Raw genomic sequence first — 24,302 nt, 5'->3', positions numbered from 1 at the left:
TTCCAGCTTGTAATACACTAGAGGTAACTGTAAGGCAGATTCTACACCCAGCACAACCAGTCTTCATACACAGGTAGAACTGATGACACTTCCAGCTTGTAATACACTAGAGGTAACTGTAAAGGCAGATTCTACACCCAGCACAACCAATCTTCATACACAGGTAGAACTGATGACACTTCCACCTTGTAATACACTAGAGGTAACTGTAAGGCAGATTCTACACCCAGCACAACCAATCTTCATACACAGACAGAACTGATGACACTTCCACCTTGTAATACACTAGAGGTAACTGTAAGGCAGATTCTACACCCAGCACAACCAGTCTTCATACACAGGTAGAACTGATGACACTTCCAGCTTGTAATACACTAGAGGTAACTGTAAGGCAGATTCTACACCCAGCACAACCAATCTTCATACACAGGTAGAACTGATGACACTTCCAGCTTGTAATACACTAGAGGTAACTGTAAGGCAGATTCTACACCCAGCACAACCAATCTTCATACACAGGTAGAACTGATGACACTTCCACCTTGTAATACACTAGAGGTAACTGTAAGGCAGATTCTACACCCAGCACAAACAATCTTCATACACAGGTAGAACTGATGACACTTCCAGCTTGTAATACACTAGAGGTAACTGTAAGGCAGATTCTACACCCAGCACAACCAGTCTTCATACACAGGTAGAACTGATGACACTTCCACCTTGTAATACACTAGAGGTAACTGTAAGGCAGATTCTACACCCAGCACAACCAATCTTCATACACAGACAGAACTGATGACACTTCCAGCTTGTAATACACTAGGGTAACTGTAAAGGCAGATTCTACACCCAGCACAACCAGTCTTCATACACGGGTAGAACTGATGACACTTCCACCTTGTAATACACTAGAGGTAACTGTAAGGCAGATTCTACACCCAGCACAACCAGTCTTCATACACAGACAGAACTGATGACACTTCCAGCTTGTAATACACTAGAGGTAACTATAAGGCAGATTCTACACCCAGCACAACCAGTCTTCATACACAGGTAGAACTGATGACACTTCCAGCTTGTAATACACTAGAGGTAACTGTAAGGCAGATTCTACACCCAGCACAACCAATCTTCATACACAGGTAGAACTGATGACTCTACCAGCTTGTAATACAGATCTGCTTTAGTCTACAAGATGCAGCAACACAACACAACACACAAGTGAATACTAATGAATTGCGTGTTTTGGTAAACTTACGTCATTGACAGATTACAATTGAAAATTAAAACAACAATGTCTTTATGTTTTAACTAAATGCCTATATGTTCACAATCCAATGCTACGTACAGCCATACATAAACATACATAATTAGGCCCATTTGAATACAGTAATAACTGAGATAAACAGATGTAATTCAACTCATTAAAATTTAGCACCAGACAAGAACAACTAGTCAACCTTCGTTGACTAGAGATTCCCTACAAGGGAAGGGAGGTAACTCTGTGTAATCTGTCTGACTACAGACCGTGTCACAACTGGTTGGGTCTATTATTGTGAAGGGGTGCACCATTGTCAGTTGTTTGTCAACATTTCCGAATAGTCGAGACAGGTGGACCTTTGTCCTAACTTTCTTTAAAAGAGAAGCTTCCGTTTGATGTTTCCGATTCGGACTGTAATGAATCCATGTATGAATGCAACATTAATAACATTCTCTGCTATCCTATTTAATGAAGTTAACTCGACCGGCTTTTTGTGCCATTTGACATTCTGGGTCATGCATATGTAGAGTAGCTCAGGTCAAGCTGAACAAGCTGTAGCATCTCCACAATGAGCGACAAAGTAATATTTTGAAGAAGAATCCAGCCCTGTACATCACATGGCCTGAGCAAAACCTGGGACTCCCCATTCACACATGCCTAGCATCAGCAACTGACATTGTGAGGGACGATTCAAGCACACAGTCTCTTCTTAAAGACATAGTGAGGATCTGTTTGAGAAAAACAGTTTCGGACGGAGGATGTTACACTCACCTGAGCTGCACGTCACTCTCCACGCCGTACATGCCATCCTGGTAAGCAAAGTCATATGCCATCAGGGTATTCTCGGGTAAAATCTATAAACAGGAAAGGTATGTATCTTAGAAACCTTGCTGCACTTGCGTTACTCTCCACGCCATACACGCCATCCTGGTAGGCAAAGTCATATGCCATCAGGGTATTCTCGGGTAAAATCTACAAACAGGAAAGGTATGTATCTTAGAAACCTTGCTGCACTTGCGTTACTCTCCGCGCCATTACCACGGCATCCTGGTAGGCAAAGTCATATGCCATCAGGGTATTCTCGGGTAAAATCTATAAACAGGAAAGGTATGTATCTTAGAAACCTTGCTGCACTTGCGTTACTCTCCGCACTGCCCGCACACCATCCTGGTAGGCAAAGTCATATGCCATCAGGGTATTCTCGGGTAAAATCTACAAACAGGAAAGGTATGTATCTTAGAAACCTTGCTGCACTTGCGTTACTCTCCACGCCGTTACCGCGCGGCATCCTGGTAAGGCAAAGTCATATGCCATCAGTGTATTCTCGGGTAAAATCTACAAACAGGAAAGGTATGTATCTTAGAAACCTTGCTGCACTTGCGTTACTCTACACGCCGTACACACCATCCTGGTAGGCAAAGTCATATCCCATCAGTGTATTCTCGGGTAAAATCTACAAACAGGAAAGGTATGTATCTTAGAAACCTTGCTGCACTTGCGTTACTCTCCACGCCGTACACACCATCCTGGTAGGCAAAGTCATATCCCATCAGTGTATTCTCGGGTAAAATCTACAAACAGGAAAGGTATGTATCTTAGAAACCTTGCTGCACTTGCGTTACTCTACACGCCGTACACACCATCCTGGTAGGCAAAGTCATATCCCATCAGTGTATTCTCGGGTAAAATCTACAAACAGGAAAGGTATGTATCTTAGAAACCTTGCTGCACTTGCGTTACTCTACCGCCGCACGCATTACACACCATCCTGGTAGGCAAAGTCATATCCCATCAGTGTATTCTCGGGTAAAAATCTACAAACAGGAAGGTATGTATCTTAGAAACCTTGCTGCAGCTCGCGTTACTCTCCACGCCCGTTACCGCGCCATCCTGGTAGGCAAAGTCATATGCCATCAGTGTATTCTCGGGTAAAATCTACAAACAGGAAAGGTATGTATCTTAGAAACCTTGCTGCACTTGCGTTACTCTACGCCGCACACACACACCATCCTGGTAGGCAAAGTCATATCCCATCAGTGTATTCTCGGGTAAAATCTACAAACAGGAAAGGTATGTATCTTAGAAACCTTGCTGCACTTATGCGTTACTCTACACGCCCATTAAAGGTCACACCATCCTGGTAGGCAAAGTCATATCCCATCAGTGTATTCTCGGGTAAAATCTACAAACAGGAAAGGTATGTATCTTAGAAACCTTGCTGCAGCTGCGTTACTCTCCACGCCGTACACGCCATCCTGGTAGGCAAAGTCATATGCCATCAGTGTATTCTCGGGTAAAATCTACAAACAGGAAAGGTATGTATCTTAGAAACCTTGCTGCAGCTGCGTTACTCTACACGCCGTACACACCATCCTGGTAGGCAAAGTCATATCCCATCAGTGTATTCTCGGGTAAAATCTACAAACAGGAAAGGTATGTATCTTAGAAACCTTGCTGCAGCTGCGTTACTCTCCACGCCGTACACGCCATCCTGGTAGGCAAAGTCATATGCCATCAGTGTATTCTCGGGTAAAATCTACAAACAGGAAAGGTATGTATCTTAGAAACCTTGCTGCAGCTGCGTTACTCAACACGCCGTACACACCATCCTGGTAGGCAAAGTCATATGCCATCAGTGTATTCTCGGGTAAAATCTACAAACAGGAAAGGTATGTATCTTAGAAACCTTGCTGCAGCTGCGTTACTCTCCACGCCGTACACACCATCCTGGTAGGCAAAGTCATATGCCATCAGTGTATTCTCGGGTAAAATCTATAAACAGGAAAGGTATGTATCTTAGAAACCTTGCTGCAGCTGCGTTACTCAACACGCCGTACACGCCATCCTGGTAGGCAAAGTCATATGCCATCAGTGTATTCTCGGGTAAAATCTACAAACAGGAAATGTAATTTTTTGAGTAAAATTGATATTTTATACTTATCCTGACTCATGCTCTTTTTGCTTGTCTCCTTCCTCTTGCGAACATAGTGGAACACTTGTATCTCCCTAATTGAAGTTCCCTTCAATGTAAAATCACTAATTAGTACACCACGAGTTACCTCCCTTCCACAAGCGCGGGAACGAGGGCGCCACCTCTACCCATGTGCCTCACTCTCTCCTCATATACTGAGCCCAACATTTGAATTTACAGGGAAATCCAAAGTGTTATTTGGGGAGGATGGGAGGGCTGACCTCATGAGTCAGGATAAGTATAAAATATCAATTTTACTCAAAAAATTACATATTTTTCCTTATCCTGACTCATGCTCTTTTGCTTGTAGAATCCAACAGAGCGGAGGTGGGAATATATAATACTTTGGATTTTAATAATTAGTGATTTGAACTGTGATGATTGTAATAACCCTATGGGAACTTCATAAAGGCATTGAACTGATGAATTCCTGCTGCCAGCTTATCAGCTGCCATATAGAGGTTATTACAATGTACTTCTATTATGATAAGTATATATAATATTAATACAATGCTTAAGACTAATAGACTTAAGCTTGTTAATATCTTAGTATAAACTCCTTAGAGTTTGTTAGCTAAAATACTTTAAGATATATAAACATAGCACTAAGCTTAAAATATGATTAATTTTAAGCTAATTATATAATAACAAACCTCTTTAGGGTTTGTTAGTTAAAATATTTATATGATATAGACAGTGCTGAGCTTAAGATATGAATAGGTTGCGTGGCACATTGACCGCATTATGTAGGCAGAAAGTGACCCATGACTTGTGTTGAGACCTGCCTGGAAGTCAAGGCGTCCTTGTAGAGATGTTGAAAGATACAGACCAAAGAGGTCTTGGATTCAGGAACAATAGGAAATGCCCCCTTATATTGAACACTGCAGTATTAAGGAAGGATAACAATATATGGGTGAACAAACTCTTCATTGCAGTGAGAATGACATTTTGGTGTAGGGTCTAACACTGCTATCAAGCAAGTGATGAACAGAATGAGGATAGAGAAGCATATGTACAAGTTTGAGGAGAGATGTTTGTACAGTAATGTTGAACACTGTAGTATTTAGTTTTCCATAAGACTAGTCACAAGGACTAATGAAATATTCTTAATAGTTGCCCTCGACATTGTAGGAAGTATTGTTGATTGAAACAAAACTGTTTACAATGTGTACATATTCCATCAGTTTTATTTAGTTCTAATTTGTAGCAAAACTGAGCCTTCAGAGCTGGTTCAGTATAACCCCCTCAGATGCTATGTCAATTGACTACTAATCTCACAGTCCCTGAACTATAGTAATTTCCTTCTGCCCAACCTCTTTCTGCAGGGCTGTGCCTTGAAGGAAGCAAGTCTAGATTTCCCTCAGCAGTAATAGGACATTGGTTCCTGTAAGTTTCAGATGTCTGTCCTGACCCACTGAAAATTCACAGGTCCCATAGAATAAAAAATTAACACACATTTTCAGATTTAACATTTCTTATAATTGGCATTGATATTTATCTACAAACAATAAATTTATAAACAGCAAACAAGTGACATGTCACATATGACAACTTCAGTCAAAGTCATTGGCTGAAATATACAGTCAGACATTGTGGCGAAGCAGGTTGTAGACTTCCACTGGACCGTCTCGCTGGGCCCTGCCTGGATTTGTCAGAGGGTCAGACATTATTCGTGAACACTGCCTCAGATTCTGAATTTCCTACAGGCTCCTTTTTGATAAAAAGGGAGTTATTGCTTCTATCAAATTATATATATTCAGAGGTGAAGTGTTAGTTGTGGACCACCATCATCAGACTTTTTTTTTCTGCTCTGCACAATTTAGTAGTCCAGTGTGACTTTCAAAGGTTGTGCATGTGCTTAAAATGAATAAAACCCAGCTTATTTGAATAATTGTTCCATCAAATATTTTTTTAATAGTTTCAGGGTGTTAACAATTCCTGTGAAAGTGTAGATGATGAGCCTCCACAACGAAGTTGAATCAGTTGTCTCATTACGTGGCTAACAGTGAACATAATGAGACACATCTGTGAAATGAGCGAATCGCTTGCCCTCCTCTCATCACACTCACAGGTCAGAGCACACACAGCTAATGAGGCCATTAATAGCCTGCAAAGGGAGATAACCCTTTGTTAAAGACAACCTCACATGTAGATAACTGTGAATCATTAAACAAAAGCAGAGACTTCCTGAACCATTGATCCATCTTTTAAATAAAAAGTAAACAACAGATGGTATATAATGATATGTGTCATCACTCGTTTCAGAAACCAATCTGATGGGTTACTCTGAAGCCATATCACTGTCAAGTGGGTGTGGCACATGGAGACAACATGAAGGCAGAAAGTGACCAATGACTTGTGTTAAAACTTGTGTCAGCAAACAAGACTGTCAAGCAATAGAAAGTATACACTTGAAAATTAGATTTGATCATTCAATTACAAACATTATCAAAACAGTTATAAACACTGTAAACTATGCAGGTCCAAAAACTCAACTATAACACATGAATCTGATACACTTGTCAGCTTCCATCACTGTTCACCATCACTCAACATGGTTGCATAATTCCTTGAACAGTTTGTGGGCCTCAAAACATAGAATGTAGCAATAGCATTGATATATTGCAACATTTCACAACTCTTCTCACATCACAAACCCCTCATGTATTTCAATGTAAGTAAAGTGTGTTGGTCCGCTTGTTTGTTGCTTAACGCCAAGAGACTCAGCAATATTCCAGCTATATGGCGACGGTCTGTAAATAATGAAGTCTGGACCAGATAATCCAGTGATAAACAGCATGTGCATGGATCTACACAATTGGGAAACGGTGACATGTGTCAACCACGTCCAGTGAGATTGACCACCCATTCTTGTTAGCTTGCATCATTTGAACTTAATTAGTTCACATCTAAATCTCAGAAACAAACTTTTAGTCGGTGTATGGTTTTAATCTGTGTTACTCAAGTGTTACCGGGCATGAAGACACTCCCAACCCTTTACAGACTTCTGAAGACTTGATTACTTGGTATAAGACACTCAACCCCTACAGACTTCTTGTGACTTGATTACTTGGTATAAGACACTCAACCCCACACAGACTTCTTGTGACTTGATTACTTGGTATAAGACACTCAACCCTTACAGACTTCTTGTGACTTGATTACTTGGTATAAGCTACACACTCAACCCTACAGACTTCTTGTGACTTGATTATTTGGTATAAGACACTCAACCCTTACAGACTTCTTGTGACTTGATTACTTGGTATAAGACACTCAACCCCTTACAGACTTCTTGTGACTTGATTACTTGGTATAAGACACTCAACCCTTACAGACTTCTTGTGACTTGATTACTTGGTATAAGACACTCAACCCTTACAGACTTCTTGTGACTTGATTACTTGGTATAAGACACCTAACCCCACCGACCTCCCTAAAATGAATAATCTGACTATCATCTTTCTGAACCATGAGTTTGCTTTGAGTGGTGTTCTAAGCAGTGTCAACAGAAGTGCCTTACCCCAATGTGAGAGTTTAAACCACTGAAGGGAGATAATCCATGTCATGAGAGTCATCAGCACAACCGCCTCCTATCTGAGGAAGGGACCCAAATCTGCAACATACAACAGAGGAGAGTGTTCACATGCAGTAGTGTAAGCACCATCACAACAATTACTTACATTCATCCACACTCTTCATAATTGTCAGAGAAACTTTAGTAAGAACCATCACAACAATTAATTACTTACATTCATCCACACTCTTCATAATTGTCAGAGAAACTTTAGTAAGATTCAGTACACCATTGGGCCCCCCTGATCTAAGTGTAACCCTCAGTAAAACTACAGAATACCGGATTACCTTCCGCCATCTTTGAAAGCATGCGAATTTACTTAGGGTTAGGGTAAGGTTTAGGGTAAGGTTTAGGGTTAGGGTTAGGGTTAGGGTTAGGGTCAGGGTAAGGTTTAGGGTTAGGGTTAGCGTTAGGGTTAGGGTGACATGACACTAAACAATATGGCGGGTAGGTATCCAGTATTCTGTAGGTGTACCTAAACCTCAAATTCCATGGTCCTTATTGTGAGTTACTGTGTAGGTTATTGTGAGTTACTGAGTAGGTTATTGTGAGCTACTGAGTAGGTTATTGTGAGTTGCTGAGTAGGTTATTGTGAGTTACTGTGTAGGTTATTGTGAGTTACTGTGTAGGTTATTGTGAGTTACTGAGTAGGTTATTGTGAGTTAGTAGGTTATTGTGAGTTACTGAGTAGGTTATTGTGAGTTACTGAGTAGGTTATTGTGAGTTACTGTGTAGGTTATTGTGAGTTACTGAGTAGGTTATTGTGAGTTACTGAGTAGGTTATTGTGAGTTACTGAGTTGGTTATTGTGAGTTACTGAGTAGGTTATTGTGAGTTACTGAGTTGGTTATTGTGAGTTACTGAGTAGGTTATTGTGAGTTACTGAGTAGGTTATTGTGAGTTACTGAGTAGGTTATTGTGAGTTACTGAGTTGGTTATTGTGAGCTACTGTGTAGGTTATTGTGAGTTACTGAGTAGGTTATTGTGAGCTACTGAGTAGGTTATTGCGAGTTACTGTGTAGGTTATTGTGAGTTACTGAGTAGGTTATTGTGAGTTACCGAGTAGGTTATTGTGAGTTACTGAGTAGGTTATTGTGAGTTACTGAGTAGGTTATTGTGAGTTACTGAGTAGGTTATTTGTCAGGCTTTGTTTGTTTGGATTCAGCAACATGTGTTCCCGCTATGTGACGGGGGTCTGTAAACAAGTGAGTCTGGACAGACTATCAAGTGATTGACATCATCAGCATTGAGTCGTTATTGGGACATGATGACAGGCATCAATGAATTCACAGAGCTGATCACATTCGCCGGGCAGGTATAGGCTGGTTCACAGAGCTTGATCCCATTAGCCGGGCAAGCATAGGCTGGTTCACAGAGCTTGATCCCATTAGCAGGGCAAGTATAGGCTGGTTCCAAAGGGTCAACATCACTTTGACCGATATTTCAATTATATCACAGCAAGTCCAAAAGCAGAGCTTTTTTTAAACTTTTGTGACTATGTGAACCCCAGTGGGATGATACAAATCATATTTAGGGCAAATATCTCAGGATCAACAGTTACTGGCTAGAAGAATGAAAAAATCGCAGATGGACAAAATTACTGCAAGAAGGTGGCATTATCATATCATGTCCTTGAGGGAGAATATATAGAGAATACTACACTCGGTCTCATAACATACGAATTATACGAAACGAGTGTCCTTCCTATGGTATCTGACCGAGCGAAACGAGGTCAGAAACCATAGGAAGGTCACGAGTTTCGTATAATTCGTATGTTATGACACCGAGTGTGGTATTTTATTTATTACCCAGGTCTTACATGCATTAAATTGACAAAATAGCTTATTTTTGTTATTTTTATGGTTTCATAAAGAGGTTGCGGAAGAATTTTGTTCTGTAGTACACTTTTTGCATGATGTCACACTGTAATGACATCACTACGCCTTGCTCGTCTGCCCCCTTGGTAACCGACGTCATGATGCATGTCAGTTGGCATCGCCTCATACAGCCTCCTTCATTAAACTACTCCGTAGCAGCCCGTTTCTTGGTTTGCAGTTGCTTCACTCGGCTAACATCACTGGTGGAAACTTTGCGTTTAAGATTTTCGACGGATATAATGTCTCAGTTGGACTCACAATTAAACAGCGACACAGCAACGTTCGCAATGTTTACATTCCCAACAATGCATACAAGTTGTAGAATGAATGAATTCACGTGTTTGCAATGAATGAAAAAGTAGTTCCGTCACAACGTGACCTAACTGAGAGGTCATCGTTATCTAATCAAATCGTTAGAATCTCAGGTCAAGTCGTTACGAGTCCTAGTGTTAGGAATCGGTTGTGATTTCATAATCGATCATCGGTTACAATCGGATTGGCTCAACCGATCAATCATCGGTTAATAATCGGTTAAATGAAATGACAAGAATAACCTCTGAATAAAACATGTTACACAAGACCATGTGTTTGGTATTGTCTCAGACTCCTAAAGGCAAGTAAGTTAAGTTCAGAGACAGATGGTTGAATTTGAACAAAAGAAGAGAAAAATGTAATTTTTGGAGTAAAATTGATATTTTATACTTATCCTGACTCATGCTCTTTTTGCTTGTCTTCTTCTTCTTGCGAACATAGTGGAACACTTGTATCTCCCTAATTGAAGCTCCCTTCAATTTAAAATCACTAATTAGTATTCACCACGAGTTACCTCCTTTCCACAAGCTCGGGAACGATGGCGCCACCTCTACCCATGTGCCTCACTCTCTCCTCATGTACTGAGCCCAACATTTGAATTTACAGGGAAATCCAAAGTGTTATTTGGGGAGGATGGGAGGGCTGACCTCATGAGTCAGGATAAGTATAAAATATCAATTTTACTCCAAAATTACATATTTTCCTTATCCTGACTCATGCTCTTTTGTTTGTAGCATCCCTACTGAACGGAGGTGGGAATATCTAATACTTTTGGATTTTAATAATTAGTGATTTGAACTGTGATGATTGTAATAACCCCTATGGGAACTTCATAAAGGCACTGAACTGATGAATTCCTGCTGCTAACTTTATCAGCTGCCATATAAAAGGTTATTACCATGTACTTATTATGATAAAGTATATATAACATTAATACAATGCTTAAGACTAATAGACTTAAGCTTTTTAATATGCTAGTATAAACTCCTTAGAGTTTGTTAGCTAAAATACTTTTAAGATATAACATAGTACTAAGCTTAAGATATGATTAAACTTAAGCTTATTATATAATAGCAAACTCTTTAGAGTTTGTTAGTTAATATACTTATATGATATAGATATAATGCTGAGCTTAAGATATGAATAAGCTTTTAGCTACATATATAATAGCAAAACTCTGTAGAGTTTGTTAGCTAATATATTTTTATAATATGAGTATAGTACTTGTGCTTAAGCTATAATTAACTTAAGCTACATATAATAATAGCCAAACTCTGTAGAGTTTGTTAGCTAATATATTTTTATAATATGAGTATAGTACTGTGCTTAAGCTATAATTAACTTAAGCTACATATATAATACTTCAAACTCTGTAGAGTTTGTTAGCTAATATATATTTATAATATTAGTATAGTACTGAGCTTAAGACATAATTAACTTAAGCTACATATATATATAGCAAAACTCTGTAGGGTTTTGTTAGCTAATATATTTTACAATATGAGTATAGTAGTAGTGCTTAAGATATAATTAACTTAAGCTACATATATAATAGCAAAACTCCGTGAGTTTGTTAGCTAATATATTTTACAATATGAGTATAGTAGTGTGTTTAAGATATAATGAACTTAAGCTACATATATAATAGCAAAACTCAAAGAGAGTTTGTTAGCTAATATATTTTACAATATGAGTATAGTATTGTGCTTAAGATATTATTAACTTAAGCTACATATATAATAGCCAAAAAACTCTGTAGAGTTTATTAGCTAATATGTTTATAGTGTAACCATAGTACTAAGCTTAAGATAAGATTAGACTTAAGCTAAATGTATATAGCAAAATAAACTCCTTAGAGTTTATTAACTAATATACTTTTATGTTAAAAAACATAGTACTGAGCTTAAGTTATGATGAAACTTAAGCTATATATATATAATAACAAAACTCCCGAGTTTTGTTAGCTAATACCTTTATAATGTGAAAAACATACTGCTTAAGATATGATGAAACTTAAGCTAATTGTATAATAGCGAAAAACAACCCTTTAGAGTTTGTTAGCTATGATATAAACCTAGTATTGAGCTTATGAAGGAAAACTTAAGCTACATATATAATAGCAAGAACTCCGTGAGTTTGTTAGCTAATACATGTTATAATGTAACCATAAAGCTTAAAACATGATGAAACTTAAGCGAAATATATAATAGCAAAACCCTCTTTTAGAGTTTTGATAGCTAATATACCTATATGATATAAACATAGTACTGCTTTCTAAGATATGAATAAGCTTAAGTTACATATATAATAGCTAAAACTCTGTAGAGTTTGTTAGCTAATACATGTTATAATATAACCATATTGCTTAGAAATATGATGATACTTTGCCAAAATAGCAAAAACTCTTTAGAGTTTGTTAGCTAATCTACTTTATATGATATAAAACATAGCACTAAGCTTAAGATATGAATAAGCTTAAGCTACCTATATAATAGCAAAACTCCTTAGAGTTTGTTAGCCAATATATTTTAATAATATGAGTATAGTACTATGCTTAAGGTATAATTAGCTTAAGTTATCTATATAATAGTAAAACTCCGTGAGAGTTTGTTAGCTTAATTAACTTTAAGCTATGTATAAAATAGCCAAAAACTCTGTAGAGTTTGTTAGCTAATGCATTTATCATGTAACCATAGTATTACTCTTAAGATATGAATAACTTAAGGTAAATATATATAATAACAAACTCTGTAGAGTTGTTAACTTATATATTGTATGATGTAATAATCATAGTACTGTGATGATAAAAGAACTTAAGTAAATTATATATAGCATGAAGCTATTTAGTATTGTTATAAGATAAGTAAAAATCTGTTAGATTGACTTATCTTCTCCGAGGAACTGTCAGCTGTTGTGCGAGGACCATGGGATCGAATTGGTGTATACCTGAGACATCCTCGGTGGTGATATCTCTCAGATAATGTTTTGCAACCACCATATCGGATTTCCAGAAATAAACCCTCCATTATTTCAATCACATTTGTGTAGAACAATTGTAGAAGTTAGCTTATAATATCATGAGTATTAAGCTCATGGAGGGTCGGAATAGGTCCATCCGCGATATGCACGTTAGTATGACAGTTCTGATCCAAATGGAGATATAGTACATGAGACTTCACTCTGCGTAAGTTGATGATAGAGGAAATAATCTGTTGCATTTTTTCCTCCTGTTTGGTTTGGTGGAGATAAATTTACAGTGCTCTTGCTGGCCATCTTGATAGAATCATCGTGATCATGGGGTCCAAGTATGTCATCCAGGCGTGTTCATAAACCTCACTTGTGAGGTGTTGGGCACTATATATTCATATCCCAGGTTGGGCATGAAATTTCGCTTTTATTCTCCAAACAGAAGTTTAGTAGGTTTACTAACCATCTAGTTGTGTTAATTAAACGATGAAATTCAGCTGTAGTCTGAAACGCTGTGGATTTAGATCCACTTGTATCTTTCGCCTAGGTAATTAAATGCTACGAAGTCCTTGGCGATGTAGGTGCACAACCAGGTGTGTCTGTCCTCGTTGAACTTTATGTAAAATCGCTTCGACTGCCGATCCCTCGTCTTAACTTGACAGGGGAGGTCTCTAACTGAAGAAAGGCAGTCTAATCATGAATGTTCAGGTTAACTGGACTGTAATGAGGCTTGCTCGATCACTGATATATAGTTGTCACTTGTGACGTAAGTCTTGAACTGTGAATTGAGATCGACCTCTGTGTAGGTCGTTGTCCCTCAGCCGGGTCCAATCAGAACAAGGCATTTTGATTCTGTATAATACCCGCTGTGATGTCACCGGTGTAGCGGAAAAACCCACCTTGAATACATTCTTGTATTAAGTCGTTGATATTAGCATAAACGCCGGTCTTCACCGTAGCTTCCTCTCGGTTATCAGAGTGACCACGCGTTTCGAGGGTTAATGGTAACCGCCTTGAAACCTCCGGTAGCGAAATATCTCGCTCTGTAATTTTATGCTGGGTAGGTTATTTTCCTGGTTGTCGTGAAAGTAATTTCAGTTTTGAATATAATTCCGACTTCCTTATATATAAGGGTATAAACAACTTGCAAGTTGTGAGCTTGTAGACTGTATACATGAATGTATCGTCATAATTGTAGAATTAACGTTGAACTTGTTGTACATATTTCTTCTCAGAAACTTTGGCGATTAAGAGTTATACTTTCGCTGTAACAAGGCTGCTGTTCAATTTCGATATTGAATTGTCTGCAGATATGCGTAATGGTCACGCATGTAGATAATCGTGATCGTCGTCCGGGATTGTATATTAGCAATTTATACCGGAATAGTTGATTTCTGTGAAGATCTATGAAATGTCGTTGACTAATAATACAGCGACGTTCTGTGTTGTAAATAGCCTGAGCAATTATCTTCGCGTGAGGTTTATAGGCGGCATCTGGCATACAGTTGATAATCAACTTATCGCGACGCCTTGAACGGACTGACGAAAGTAGCTATATATGACGAGTGGCTAGTATTTGGAAACCTTGGAGGAGACTTCCTCGGTGAACGCCGAGACTTGGCTCGGTTCGAAGTATCCCTTCTAGATCTTCTGGGTGAAGTAGACTTGGAGCCCACTTTAGCCTTCGCGACCATCGCGAAGGTGTCGAAATCAAAGCCCGATTAGTATATATATATATATATAAATATATATATGCGCTTTGCTTCGTGAACAGCCTCTGTGTTTAACAAGATGTGGGGATCGTGAAGCGCTTGCCTAAATAGGGCATGGATCATCTTATCATATTCAGAAGTCGGTTACTACGAAGTCTGGTGATAAGTGTCTAATTGATCGTTCTAGATCTATTTAGGCCAGCTTAACATACCGCCTGCGTCATGGATTCAACAGAACCAATATACGATTGTAGTTCTTATACTTGATATCGATGATCAACTTGTCTATGGGTTGATCTTCTCGAGACTTGTGAGGGGAACGTTGATAGTTTCAGCGGCTCTTGTATAGTCCCTCGATGTCCTTCTAGATGATGATGATCTGGATTCAGGTGTCGCCCGGCATGCCTTAGCGAAGCTTCCTCTCGTCGGTCCGGGGAACGACGATATGACCTTCGAAGGCTTCCGTGATGTCTGATGGACCGAGTCCACATCTAGGGATGAAACTGCATAAGGTGATGATCTATCCTGCCTTGAAGTCGCTTCGAAGGCTGTACATCTAAGTTCTTTCGCCTTCGAAGAGCTGTACATCTAGGTCCTTTCTGCCTTAGCGAAGGCCTTCGCTGAAAACTGTACATCTAGGTCCTTCCGTCAAAGGTGGTCCGTGACTTCCTTCGCGAAGGTGACATCGTCCTGGCTGCTACGTTGACGGGGGTGCCTCTGGGGTGCTGTCGTTGGAGCCTTCGCGAAGAGCTCGGACCTGCTACCGCGAGATTATAGTGGTCCTCCATGATGTTCATAATTTGTCGCATCATGTCTTCTGGGATGGTCTGGCGAATGCAGGTCGTCCGGTGCTTTATCTGCGGTGTTAATGGAGGGTCCACTGGAAAATCGTCCGACATCAGTGTAGAGGCATCAGGCTGCATGGTGATCTCTGCTGATGTCGTTGTAGCTGTCACCGGTCGTTTCTTGTGGCGTATGCGTCGGGATGATGATCAGCTGATCATCGTGAGAGGTCCAGGTCATCGGCTGGAACAATCTCGGTTGAGAAAGTCCTAGTAGACTTCGTTGATTTTCCCTCAGAGGTCGGCGCTGCCCTGGGTGTCGCGGCGTCTGCGTTGAGTGTTGGTAATGATGGGACCCTCAGGGCGCATCATCGCATATCTGCGTTGGTACATCAGGCTGCATGCTGATCTGTGCCGACATCGGTCAATCTTTGATGTACATCCGGTATGATGACCGGCTGATCATCATACAGGCCCAAAACTTCGCGATGAGGAACGGTCGGCTGTTGAGATGTAGTAGAAAAACCCTCTAGTCTTCTGCTGCGGCGATGGGATGTCTGGGGAAGCAGGATGCTTCTTGGAGATGGCGGACTCACGTCCCCACACCTCTCCACCACTCTAGCGGAACACCACACGGAGAGAGTCGGCCAACAGCAGTAGACTGGCGAGGGGTTCCGATGTATCAGTCATACTAGACTCTGCATCGCGACCTATCTGCTGTCGCGTGCCAAACGCGAAAGTAAATATTAATAAAAGGTAGAATTGGATAAATTAGTACGCAACTGCAATGTGAATATAATAAACATGGCCGTGCACATCATATTAAAGGCGGATCAGCAGCAGCATAAAAAGCGTAATCTGCAATAGTACAGAATTTTCATCAGCGTAATCCACTGAAAACAAACACGGCCCGTGAATAAACTGTAAAAACGACTAAATATCAATATATAATGGATTGAAGGATACTAGCTAAACCTCTATAGATGTCTATACGAGGTAACTAACTAAATATAATCAAAGGATATAGTGTGTCGGGAGACACAGGCGCTCTCACGTCCAGCTCACTGGGCGAAGAAGGAGAGAGTGAGGCACATGGGTAGAGGTGGCGCCATCGTTCCCGCGCTTGTGGAAAGGAGGTAACTCGTGGTGAATACTAATTAGTGATTTTAAATTGAAGGGAGCTTCAATTAGGGAGATACAAGTGTTCCACTATGTTCGCAAGAAGAAGAAGACAAGCAAAAAGAGCATGAGTCAGGATAAGGAAAAATAGAATTTGTTCTTTTTATGGTTTATTATTTATTTACCATCAATGCCAGAGATGCCAACCTCAACAATTTTATCATACTAGTGACTACAAATTTTAGCCTAAACTACGCGAATACGTTTCACTAGAAATTCTACGAAATTGGAAGAAAATTCATTGAAATTCGAAATATATAGACACAAACATATATTTTCGTCGACTAAGTACAAGACAAATATCAATTATGTTCTTGATTTCGACAAATAAATAATCTCTGATCATTTATGAAATCAACTTTCAGGATTTATTTCATATATTTTATGTTTGCAAGTAGATATATATCCAAAATTGACTCTGACATAGCAAAGTAAAAGGGTACTCAAGTTTTAACCTGATTTACGATAATTCATGTCACAAGGCCTACATGTCATTCGTTTTCAATAACGTTTCAATTTGTTTGTATGTATTGTGTAGTTTCAAATTTCGTACTGATAGTAATAGACTTAAGAGTATGGACGGATTCATATCATGCACGTATAACATGATGATACTTTTCTATTAGACCATTCACTTGATAGTATCACGAAATTATGAGTCGATACCTTTGTTTGCGTATTCCTTTCGACAAATACGACAAATCGCCTTTGACATGTCAAGTTTTTCCTTCGTTGGGGACCCCTGACATTTCTTCCAAAATCTGAAACACTTCCAAACGTTGGATCTGCCTTTCTCGCAAGGGTAGTTGAATATTTCATCGACATCAACCCGGTCGGCAGCCGCCGTTTTGTTTGGCGCGAAAGCTAACAATTATGATTTCACCAAAACTTCGCTTATTTATCTTAACACATTACTGGCAGATCATTATTTATTTAGACTTTTTGTTCCTTTTGTTTATTTTTTACATTCTGCAGCTGGGTTATTATGTATTTAGATACGTCCGTCATGAACAAGGTAAGCAGCTAAGCAGCAGTTGTACGCTCATGGAATGAGGTAAACATGCAAGTCATCGCTGCGCCGGAGTGTGCATGCCAGTTTGTTGTGATCGACAGCTACAATAAATATGACATTAAGCGAAACAAAATATATACACTGTGTATCCATTTTCAGTCAACTTCACTTCATTTCAAGGCGTAAGTAGACGCAATATGATTGTGAATTTTGTGAATAATGCGGACCGAAGTTATAATCATTTGTAACTGCCAGTTGTCTTGTTGTCTGAGTTGGGTATTCATTACTGTTTTAGTAAAAATTATTAGCGACAATCGATTATGAAATTTTGCAATCGATTGTCGCGTCGGAAAAGGGTAACCAATCAATTTTCGATTATAATCGATCATCGGAACACCACTAGTTACGACACAGGTCAACGCGATACGACACTCGTGTGGCGTACAAGATCAGTATGCAACTTCCCACATATTGACCACGTGGGTAATAAAGATCTGGAACTAAAGTGGAGGTGACGAGGGGAACTCACCCTAAGAGAGAGTAATACTAGCGTCCATTCAGACTGCCACATCATTTCCACGGCAACTGTGACAGCGACGCAGCCTAGCAGGCTGAAGATGATGACAGCGATGTGGACTGGGTGGATGTAGAGTTGGTGGCCGTGCAGGACGTGGCACAGCACCAGGCACTGCAAGCACAGCATTACACAACAGTCAGAGAACAGCACAAGATCATCTGTAGTGGTGGGATCAAAGGGGTAGACTTGAAGCTATGATTAAACATATCTACTCTCAGCATGTAAGCTGGAAATATTAGTATTTTGTTAGTTTGTTGTTTAATGCCACGCTCAGCAATATTCCAGCTATATGGTGGCAGTCTGTAAATTATCATTCCTGGACCAGACAAAATCCAGTGATGAACATCATGAACTTTGATCTACGCAACTTGGATATGATGACATGTGTCAACCAAGTCAGCAAGGCTGAACACCTGATCCAGTTAGTCGCCTCTTATGACAAGGGAAGGGAGTGTGTTTAACAAGTCTGTACTTCATTAACTTTACAGTGTGTCAGCTTCAGGTATGAGCAGAGCTTTATATGGCAAAGGTGAGAGATGCTGACAAGCCTAATGAAACACAGGTATGGTGTTTACAAACCAAAGTTCTTATTTGAATTGAATCTGGGATTCAAACCCACGACAAGTAGAAACTTGCAAATATTTGCAGATCATGTGAAACTTTGCCTCAAGTATTCCAGTCACAGCACCAAGTCTGACCTCAGCATTGGACCTCACAAGGGACATCTAACCTGAATATCAATAAGGTGAATATTTCAGGCACCAAAATACCCAAGTGCTCAAATCTCACAGCTTTAGGCCATTACAACCTAATGTAAGGGCAGTAGCAGTGACGTGGTAGTCAGTTCACTGTCGGTACCCACCATGACTATGATGAAGTAGGCAAACACGGCGCAGGTGAGACCCAGGATGATCCTGTACCATGGAACCCATGTCCGCAGGAGTCCAAACATGTGCCTGAAACAAAAAGCTATGGTTACAGTAAAACCCTGATAATCTGGACAGCAGCCCAAACGTGCCTGAATTCAGAAACCACATATAGAGTAGCCTTCACCTGGAACCATCAAGGCTCCACTCAGTACTGTCTAGGCTTCACTCAGTACTGTCTAGGCTCCACTTAGTACTGTCTAGGCTCCACTCAGTACTGTCTAGGCTTCACTCAGTACTGTCTAGGCTCCACTCAGTACTGTCTAGGCTTCACTCAATAATGTCTAAGCTTCACTCAGTACTGTCTAAGCTTCACCCAGTACTGTCTAGGCTTTACTCGGTACTGTCAAGGCTCCACTCGGTACTGTCAAGGCTCCACTCAGTACTGTCTTACTGAGGCTTCACTCAGTACTGTCAAGGCTTCACTCAGTACTGTCAAGGCTCCACTCAGTACTGTCTAGGCTTCACTCAGTACTGTCAAGGCTCCACTCAGTACTGTCTAGGCTTCACTCAGTACTGTCTAGGCTTCACTCAGTACTGTCTAGGCTTCACTCAGTACTGTCTAAGCTTCACTCAGTACTGTCTAGGCTTCACTCGGTACTGTCAAGGCTTCACTCGGTACTGTCAAGGCTCCACTCGGTACTGTCAAGGCTTCACTCGGTACTGTCAAGGCTCAACTCGGTACTGTCAAGGCTCCACTCAGTACTGTCTAGGCTTCACTCAGTACTTTCAAGGCTCCACTCGGTACTTTCAAGGCTCCACTCAGTACTGTCAAAGCTTCACTCGATACTGTCTAGGCTCCACTCGGTACTGTCAACGCTCCACTCGGTACTGTCTAGGCTTCACTTGGTACTGTCAAGGATTCACTCAGTACTGTCAAGGCTCCATTTGGTACTGTCAAGGCTTCACTCAGTACTGTTTAGGCTTCACTCAGTACTGTCTAAGCTTCACCCGGTACTGTCTAGGCTTCACTCGGTACTGTCAAGGCTCCACTCGGTACTGTCAAGGCTCCACTCGGTACTGTCAAGGCTCCACTCGGTACTGTCTAGGCTTCACTCGGTACTGTCAAGGCTTCACTCAGTACTGTCTACTGTCAAGGCTTCACTCAGTACTGTCTAGGCTTCACTCAGTACTGTCAAGGCTTCACTCAGTACTTTCAAGGCTCCACTCAGTACTGTCAAGGCTTCACTCAGTACTGTCAAGGCTCCACTCAGTACTGTCAAGGCTTCACTCAGTACTGTCTAGGCTTCACAAGGCTTCACTCAGTACTGTCAAGGCTTCACTCAGTACTTTCAAGGCTCCACTCAGTACTGTCAAGGCTCCACTCAGTACTGTCAAGGCTCCACTCAGTACTGTCAAGGCTTCACTCAGTACTGTCAAGGCTTCACTTGGTACTGTCAAGGCTCCACTCGGTACTGTCAAGGCTCCACTCGGTACTGTCAAGGCTCCACACGGTTCAAGACAAGCTGCCGAAAAGAGAACCCCGAGCGTGACTCAAGGACACAACAATCCCCTCTCCTCCATCCTGTTTACACCTTGCAATATTACATCTATATGATGACAGTTTGTGAAAATATTCAAGTCTGGACCAGTCAGTCCTGTGATTGAGGTAAAGAGCAACACTCTGTGTTGTCCCTGGGAAACAACAACATGCATTTGCCAGGTCAACAAGTCCTGTTATGAAGACTTCATGTTCAAAGTACTGCATGTATGGGGGGCGGTGGAGGTGATTGCTTTCAGTCCATGCAATGGTTGTCAAGACAATTCTGTTGTGGACATTTCTCTCTCGTTCCTTCTTCCTTAGAGTAGGTGGTGGGGTAGCCAGGTGGTTAAAGCGTTGGCTCGTCACGCTGAAGACCCGGGTTCAATTCCCCACATTGGTACAATGTGTGAAGTCCATTTCTGGCGTCTCCGATCGTGATAATGCTGGAATATTGCTAAAAGTGGCGTAAAACCATACTCACTCACTCACTGCATTTATGATTCGATATGTGTGAGCATGAGCATGCATGAACCAGTTTGGTTCTACCAGGCCACAAGGGCTACTGACAAATAGCCTAAGTAGTAGGGGAATACCAAATTATTGAAAATTTTAACTATAAATTGTATATTTATATACTTATCCTATCTCACGACTTGCACCTCTCTCTCTTCATTCGACCATGAGTGGAAACGAATTAAAACTTTGCTCCAAGGCCTACCTTGCCCCTCCCGTGCTAAACGTGCCTTCCTGTGTCAGTCGTGCTCACTAGTCCATGACAGCACGAGGCATGCGCAGTCCTCACCCACGTGATCACCTTACATACTCATTCTCGATCTTGGAGCCATAAAAGGACAAAACCGGAACGGTGGTAATCTATGTAGTGGGGGAGGTAGGGAGGGACTTTATCTCGTGAGATAGGATAAGTATATAAATATACAATTTATAGTTAAAATTTTCAAATTTTTAAACTTATCCTATCTCACGACTTGCACTTATCCCACGGTAGGAAGGCGGGTCATAGATTACCCGAAATTCAAGCGATAACAGCTAAGTGTTATGCCCAAACAACCGTAGGAAGCAACTACAAGGTAGGCCAATAACTACCAAGTTACTACGTGCGAGGATTAGTCGACCCATTGACTTACTAAGCACAATTGCTCCCAGGGACCGAGATTCCCGAGCAATGTGGTGTTCAGTCACTACCTTCACAAAGTGAAAGGACGTAGCTTAACGAGTGTAATCAGTCGCATCGCCACGATTTCCAAGGTACCCCCGTAATAAAAGTCTAACGACTAGTATCGGGCCAGCCCCTGCTTCGAAACAACCCCCACAGACACCGTCCCGAGGAGGGTGAAAGAGAAATTGAATCGGTAAAACTCACAATTTTAACGTTCAGTACCACAACATCATCTTATGACTTCCACTACTTACCACAGTAAGATCACATAGATGTGTATAGGCACTTAGGAGCATGAACGCTACGAAGTGTAACACTTCGGGAAAGACTCACTTCACTGACTTAATTACTCCGTGGAGCAGAGGACAGTAAGTGAGGTGGCGACTCTCTGTAGTCTCAAACAAATGAGAGGAGAAATCTAAATCCCGGAAGAAATAAAGACGGAAATCTGAAAAAGTTTTCCAGATTTATTCAGATTGTACACAAGCAGACACGATCGCGACTTGGGATCAACTGCACAGTGGGATCCATATAGCATCGGAGCACAAGGAAGTTCATTATCTGTGATGTTGTGCCGCTGATAACTGCTGGGCAAGGACGAGTGGTCCATACTGATGAAGGCCTTGAATATCCGTCACCGACACATCTCTGAGGTAATGAGATGAAAATACTGTGTCAGATCGCCAAAAACAATCCTCCCTTATGGCAGTTAACGAGCAGTTTCTATGCAACGCCATGAGAAGCCAATGCCCTGGTTTCATGAGGTTTGACTGCCGTAGGTGGTGGCAAAACCGTCAAAGTGTAGGCTCGTAGTGTTGTAGCTCGTAGCCAATATGAGAGTGTTGTGCGATGACCTGTGACCTGCGATGGTCAGTTTGAACCCCTTGTTTACTAAACACAAGTGCTCCAGGGACCGGGATTCCCAAGCAATGGGGTGTTCAGTCACTACCTTCATGCAAGTGAAAGGACGCAGCTTAGCGAGTGTAAACAGTCGCATTACCACGATTTCCAAGGTCTGACGACCAGTATCGGGCCATCCCCTGCTTCGACACAACCCCCACTGACACCGTCCCGTGGAGGGTGAAAGGGGAATTGAATCGGAAACTCACAAGTCCCAGAAGAATCGAACACACAAATCAGAAATAAAATTCAGAATTTTATTCAGATTGTACACAAAGCAGAAATGATCGCAACTGGTGATCATCTGCGCTGAAGCTGATGGTTGTCCCGAGTGCCGAACAGGCGATAATGACAATACTGAATTCCAATTCGGTGTGATGAAGGGCCCTTTCTCCTGATGACCACTGCTAGGCCACTTGATGGAGAAAGTGAGCGCCCCAGCTTGCAAGATGTGCCAACGAATAGGTGTTGAGTCGGTATGAAGGGCACCCTAGAGACTCCAACACAAACATTCCACTTGTTGAGCCACCAACAAAAGACTGAATGTAGTTGTGCGGGAAGACGAATCAACTCCCTGGGGTTGTCGTCCCCGATGTATGGGCACAGAAACATCTGAAGAGGGCAAGCTGCAGCTGGCCCCTGTGAGTCAGTGCTTGTGTCAACATCAACCACCCTAGTAACTTCTGCCACTGGCGAAAAAGTGTGGGTTGGATCAACACTAGTGGTGCGTTGCACTGAATCTTGTCCCACCATCCTGGGGCACAAACATCATGACTTGACGTGTTGAATATTGTCCCCATAAGAAGAACCAGCAGGTCGGTGTTACCCCTGATTGCTCCGAATTTAGCAGCCATCCTAATTGCGTGAGCAACTTGATGATGAACTGACTGTGGAAGGGAAGGACGACTGGATCCTGCTGGGCTTGAACACAGTTGTCGATATTGTTGTCAATTGTCACGCTGCGACAATGCAGGTATATTGTTATCAGAATGGGTATCTGAGTAAAAAACCACGGGGCTGCGCATATGCCCATACAGCAGGATCCCCCATTGGTATCAATGACGCCCCATAACAGTAAAGCGAAGATACCTCCGATACTCTGGATGTATCCGGATGTGAACGTAGGCGTCTCACAGGTCGAGGGACTGACTGACTGACTGAGTTTAGTTTTACACCGCCTTTAGCATTAATCCAGCAAAATCAAGGCGGGGGCACCAGAAATGGGCTTAACACATCGTGCCCATGTGGGGATCGAACCGGGGTCATGGGCGTGACGAGTCAACACTTTAACCACTAGGTTACCCCACGGCCATCGCAGGTCGAGGGAAATGAGAGGTCTAACCACTCTTGCCTCTGACAAAAAGATATCTCCTGACATAAGAACATTCAATAAGTCGAGCAACTACTTCAGTTCTGACGGAGTGCTCAATGTAGTATGTTCGGCGCATGGAGATTGTCAGTCAATCTACAGGAACGTTCACATTATAAACAAATCGTAGAAATTCGTAGGATCGGTGACCTCAGGAACGTTTCTTTTGGCCGAACAAAATAATGGTGCTGCCATGTTGAGTGATATAGGTAGTAGAACGC

At 41.3% G+C, this 24,302-nt stretch overlaps 1 protein-coding gene across 1 annotated transcript in view; it reads right to left on the bottom strand.

Moving 5' to 3' along the window:
- Window positions 1-24,302, bottom strand: part of LOC124273726 (glycerophosphodiester phosphodiesterase domain-containing protein 5-like) — an 89,220-nt gene that overhangs the window by 11,253 nt on the left and 53,665 nt on the right. Inside the window, exons 4-7 of the mRNA XM_046709028.1 lie at window positions 19,089-19,182; window positions 18,095-18,337; window positions 2,405-2,473; window positions 2,033-2,115 (exon numbers count right to left, since the gene is read on the bottom strand). Coding sequence (XP_046564984.1) covers window positions 2,033-2,115; window positions 2,405-2,473; window positions 18,095-18,337; window positions 19,089-19,182 — 489 coding nt within the window. The remainder of the gene's footprint in view (window positions 1-2,032; window positions 2,116-2,404; window positions 2,474-18,094; window positions 18,338-19,088; window positions 19,183-24,302) is intronic.

This window comes from Haliotis rubra, unplaced genomic scaffold (genome assembly GCF_003918875.1).
Source record: "Haliotis rubra isolate DU_JTF1 unplaced genomic scaffold, ASM391887v1 Scf1831, whole genome shotgun sequence".
In the NCBI taxonomy this organism is placed as follows: domain Eukaryota; kingdom Metazoa; phylum Mollusca; class Gastropoda; order Lepetellida; family Haliotidae; genus Haliotis; species Haliotis rubra.
The sequence above is the reverse complement of the archived record's forward strand: the minus strand, read 5'-3'. Positions and strand labels throughout refer to the sequence as shown.